We start from the raw sequence: 5,911 nt of genomic DNA on the forward strand, positions 1-5,911 counted from the left end.
TCTTTTTGTTGTTGTTTTTTTTTTTTTTTTTTTTTTTTTGAAATATATTCATGGGTTTTGTTTGGTTGCCAAGAAAGTTGATGAAATGAATAGTTTGGATCTGGGTTTTTTTAGTCTTTTTGCTTTATCTGGGTATTTGGGTTTTTTGTTTGTTTGTTGTTGTTTAGCTTTTGTTTGGGTACTGAGAAAGCTTTTAGTATGAATTTCCTTGTGTTTTATTGGTTTTCTGGGGAATGAAAAAAAAGTGGTTTTTTTATTTATTTATTTAAGTTTCTGCTTGCTTCCCATACTTCAATCCCATGTAGTGAGAAATTTAGGCTTTGGAAGACGATTTTTTTTTCCCTAGCATTTTCTTAGAGACCGAACAAAGTATTTAATTTTTATTTCTCTCTTTTAATATAAAATAACTTGTTATTATATTGATTTGAATGTGTTTATGATGTTTGGTGAGTTTGAATCTTTTAGTTATGCATGAAGTGAAAGAGAAAATAGAAATAGGAAAAGAAAAGAAAAAAAAAAAACCCAAAAACTGAAAAGATTTATTTCTTTAAATTAGCTTTAAGCAACTTTTTTGCTATAAAAGGCCGATTTTATAACCAAAAGAAGGATTAGTCGGTTAGAGTCACATCAACTGAGCATGAGATGTGGAAAACTTACTCTGTTAGGAGCTTGACCAGAAAAAAAAGGCATGGAGTTTCCTTTTTTGGAGTTTGGTTTATGTTTAGTCTGTGTCTGTGTCTGTGTCTTGTTTACCAATAAAAGAACATGGGTATTGTCCGCGTTCTTAAGAAAGATGAAGAAAAAGGAAAGGAAACGTGGTGAAGCCATGTTCTTGTGTTGATTTGGTTTTTAGTGAATCGAAAGTTGGTTCAATTAAGCTGAGTTGTTATTTTGGCATCTGCTGAGAGAAGGCTTTTTGTTTTCTTGTGTCAAATATAATGAGAACTAGGAATTTTAAAGTTTATTTTATTTTATTTTTATTTTATGGCATTTTCTGAAACGTAAGTAGTGCAAATATAATTAGTGGATATTTAGGTTGAGTTTTACAAAGAAAACTTTGCTAGAAACTTGAAGACAGTAAAGACAAGAAGTCACATGGTCTTATATGATTGCTTTTAAAATCACTTGGCCTTAAGGCTTCAAAGAATATTACCCACAAAAAAAAAAAAGTTTAAGTAGATGAGCAATTGTCAAAATCTTAGGTTGAATTGTAGTTTGCTTTGGAAAAGAAAAAAATGAAACAAAGAATGAAAAAAAGACCGCCACTTACTGAGTAGATGAGCGTCAATCAGCTCTGGCTAGAGATTAATAAATGTAGAGTCCAAGACTTTAACAGTTTAACTTCATGACAGTTCTCTCGCCATGCTCTTTTTGGCCAATGGCCATAAACTTTTAAGAAAGACTAAAAAAACCTTGCACAAAATCAAAATACTCCTAGCCTCACTTAGGCATTGAACTTGACCAAAATTCTCTTCTGGAACATGTTATAATTTGATTTTCTCCAACATTTGCTTACTCTGATCTTTTCCTCATATGTGTTAGCATTCGCTATATGTAATCAAGAAAGCTAAAAAGGAAAGGTCTTTTACTCTTAGAATCCTTCTAGGCATGGGTTATGAAAGTTTTTTACTCTTAAAATTCACCTAGGCCTGGACTGTTGTATCCGTTGATTTGGATTTTCATTTTTATTTTTGGTTGTTTGCTTGGCCAAACGATTTTCACAGCAGGGGTAAATGAGGCACTGAAAATTTCTTTCATGTGGTGGAATTATCACTTCCTGGCTATTATCTACAATGAACAGTTTATTACAATATCTGTCACAGCTGACCTCAGGTTCTATATGGCATTTATAATCATTTGAGGAACTAGAAACTACCATTGATATGGATGCTTAAGAATTTAATTGCCTCTGTGGTATGGGATTAAGAATATCTACAATTTGCTTTTGTATATGTATTGCATAAGATTAATTCTTTTACCTCGGTTTTGCTTGATATAGATTTGAAGCTATGTTTATCAGATAAATACTAGTTAACTTAGTATGTTTTATTCATGTCAATAGGGATCTCTGGTAAAACCTCAAGATTCTGGTTCTTTAACTGACAATGGATTGCAAGCGTCCAATACCTCACAATTGGGATCCCAAGCCCTTTCTAAAGGTTTGCATTACTCAATTGTATGTTTGTAATTTGTACTTGTCTAAGATTTTTTTTTTTTTTTTAAGAAAAGAGAACTATAAACAAAAACATTATTTAAATTAATGTGCATCCAAAACACTGCAAAAATAGGCCAAAAAAATAGCAATGGATAAAAACAGCCCCAACTCCCCAGGAATAAATGAAAGTCAGACTATGCAGTTCAATTGTCCACTCCTATTAATGCAAAAAATAAAAAGTATCCTTTAAATGCTTTTAATGAGACAGCCTCTACTTGACACCATTGACCAGTTAATGTGCCCAAGGAATTGAATGATGAATACCCAAGGGCAACAATTGTTGTCTAGTTGCTCCACAATCCTAACCTTTTTGGCACATGCATTTCAAATGTTAACTGACCACTGAACCACATCCAGCTCCTTATGGAATTACACATGCAATTCTCTACAAGTGCCTTGTTCCCTGCAATCTATTGTCCAAACTAAAGAATGAATATGCATTTGTAGCTTTCTTTTGAATCTTATTCAGCATACAACACCACTAAAAAAAAAATTATAAATTTTAGTACATTTTTAAAATGTTAGATTACTGTTTTTTGGTCTTATTACATGCACATTTTATGACTTAATTTGATATACTTTTCCTTTGGCAAGTATGGAATACAGACGTTTCACTTGAGGCAAACTCCACAGTCCTAGAGAAAGTAGATGTCAACTCTGGTGTGAGGGGTATACATCCATACTTTTGTGGCTTGATGGCTTTACTAATTGATTTACAGAAATTTATGGTGACCAATTTAATTAACTGAATTGGGTTAGAGGTTACTAGCCTTGGGCATAAATGGAAAAGACTCAGAAATATTGCACTGGTGACATTGAGAGAATTGAGTGGTGAGCCGGATAAGAATGGTGCTTATTAATAAATGATTTGTGATGGTGATAATAAGGATTATTTTACATCATGATCTTTCCTCTTTCCTCTTGCCTCGATTCCTTCTTCTTCTTTTTTTTCCTTATGCTCTTTCCTAGCTCATCTTTTGAATTTAGCGTTGACTATGAGTAATACACTTACGTTCTTAAGTTTATTTTTTATTCACTTGTTTGTCTTTTGTCTTATATGATTACCTATGTAGGATCAGGGTATGATTTAACCAGGTCACAAGATAAGGACTCCAATGCTTCACTTGGAACTCATTCCTTACCTTCTATGCAAAAGAGATCTGGGGTACCAGTGAGGTCAACAACAAGTGGTTCATCAAGAGAGCAGTCTGATGATGAGGAAGTTGAAGGAGAAAATGAACTGACTGAGAATATGGACCCTGCTGATGCAAAACGTGTGAGGAGGTAACCATGGTCTCTGCTGTTCTATTGATAATATTATAGGTATGATACTTGGAGATGTTAAGAGTATGTTGTTTCTCTACTGGGAAGTCACTGGTATAATTTATGTAGTTGGCGCAACACTATCTGAAGTTGACATAAATACATCTTCAATGGGCTTTTATAGTTTGTTCCTACAAAAAGCAGTTTCTTGCAATATGAACCATGCTTTGTCATGCCAAACAGAAAAGCCATGGAGGATGTACTGCTAAATTATTTTAAGATTTTCTGTTTATAGTTATCATTAGGACATAAAAACTTGCTTTTAAAATTAAGTTCAAAAATAAATCTTGTGGATGAGGGATCTGCCTGTTTAATGGGATAGCTGATTGGAACACAAATTTCCTGACTGAGATGTACTTCATAAGTTATGCTTAAATGATTTATTGGAAGTTTTTATTCATCCATGAAAAAATTGTGTTTATCTTCCAAGTCCACACTTGTTCAAAATGTGTATAATGTGTTGCATAGTATATTTACACATGCTGGTTATTCATGGTTGCATATTTGATGCATATGAAACCTCAAAATGTGCAGATTTCTTATTCTCTTTATGTTTTCATTGAGGCGTCAATTTTAAGCTTCTGTTCACTGGTTGAATTCATTTTCATACAATTGATTCATACCATCTGTTTCAGGATGCTTTCCAATAGAGAGTCAGCCAGACGCTCAAGAAGAAGAAAGCAGGCCCATTTGACTGAGCTTGAGACGCAGGTATGGCCTAGTTTTTATCCATTGTTTTTTCCTTCTATTGTTTCTTTCCCCTTCCAAATCTGTTTAGAATTTCTAACCCATTGACCTTAATAGGTTTCTCAATTAAGAGTGGAAAATTCTTCTCTGTTAAAGCGTCTTACTGAAATAAACCAGAAGTACAGTGATGCAGCTGTTGATAATAGAGTTTTAAAAGCAGATGTTGAAACATTGAGAGCAAAGGTAAGCCATTCATTTTGATTGTTCTCAAAGTTGAGTATCTTGCCAATGGGGATTGAAACTCAACGACTAAAGGCTCCCAATTAAGAATACAAATGTTGCTTAAGGGGAACAAACATGATTTATTAATTAGTTATACTCATTTGTTGTAATTATATTTCAGGTCAAGATGGCAGAGGAGGCAGTCAAAAGATTTACTGGGTTGAACAACACGATGTTCCATGGTATGTCTGAGATGTCTACAATAGAAATGCCATCCTTTGATGGAAGCCCTTCTGACACTTCAACAGATGCTGCCGTGCCCGTGCAAGATAACCCTAATCATCACTTTTATCAACCCAGTACCAACAATAATATGTCCCCTCATGATCTAAGAGTTAACAATGGCTTGGCAGACATTTCACCTGTTGAAAATGTGCAGCAGAATCCTGCAGCAGGTGCAGTATCAGGAAACAAGATAGGAAGAACTGCTTCCTTGCAGCGAGTGGCTAGCTTGGAGCATCTGCAGAAGAGGATCCGTGGGGGTGTAACCAATGGGGAGCAATAGTAGGAAATATAATAACTCAAATGTGTTGAAGCTTCTCCCAAATGATGATTTGAAGGATGATTATATTGCCCTACTATTTTTGGTTTTACTGAATGTAAGAAGGCCTATTCTTTATGTTAACTACACTCTTAATTAAGCTTCTAGTAATTAACTTTACTGATCAATGTGATGCCGGATGTAATAGCTTATTATGTCAAATTTTCCAAATCTTATCATCCCTATGTTTTATTAGGCCTACGCTACTAATTTGTGCATCATGGTTTTTTTTTATTACGCTAAGCAGCGATAGATTCTTAGGTCTAAAACCATTAAAAAAAAAAAAAAAATTCATCGTAGAGACTATTAACTGGAACCCGTATTGTGTCAAGACCATGGTGTCAAATCCATGAGATCCAGATTGTAAAATGGTTACTGATGACAACAGTGGTGGGTGACTTGTAAGATGATAGCGTATCTATCATAAAAACAATAAAAACAAACAAAACTTTGGTCGTGTGCTGCTATACATTGGATACAGAATGATATGACCATTTTAGGATATGTGTTTGTGCTTGTGTTGCCTTTGATTTATAGGAGCACTGAAGGCAAGCCAAAACCAAAACAAAATCCAAGAATCAAATTCCCGAATGTATCTACACCTGTGAAATTCCCACAATGTCTTTGCTACAAAACAATGATAACAAAACTTCTACCATCTCAATTATCTAATTAATCAATTCCCAAAATCATTTCCGTCACACCTTATAATAAAATATGTACGTAGAGAACTATCACACATCATTGTTGATAAAATTACATTTAGGCCTGTCTTTAGCAATTGCAATTATATATATATATATATATTATTTAAAAAAAAAAAAAAAACCTTTTCTTTTTTTAAGGATGGTTGTAGTTGTCAA

The 5,911-nt window shown here is 33.8% G+C and overlaps 1 protein-coding gene across 1 annotated transcript; it reads left to right on the forward strand.

The window, feature by feature from the left end:
• Window positions 1–2,062: 2,062 nt before the first annotated feature.
• On the forward strand, window positions 2,063–5,219 carry LOC136066006 (light-inducible protein CPRF2-like; the record flags this gene model as incomplete). The annotated part of the gene is made up of 6 exons (XM_065769868.1): window positions 2,063–2,159; window positions 2,822–2,884; window positions 3,289–3,499; window positions 4,174–4,249; window positions 4,343–4,468; window positions 4,629–5,219. Coding segments are annotated over 6 exons (957 nt in total), but the record flags the coding sequence as incomplete, so codon positions are not given.
• Window positions 5,220–5,911: the final 692 nt, after the last annotated feature.

Source organism: Quercus suber, unplaced genomic scaffold, assembly GCF_002906115.3.
Source record: "Quercus suber isolate HL8 unplaced genomic scaffold, Cork oak 2.0 scaffold_1538, whole genome shotgun sequence".
Lineage (NCBI taxonomy): Eukaryota > Viridiplantae > Streptophyta > Magnoliopsida > Fagales > Fagaceae > Quercus > Quercus suber.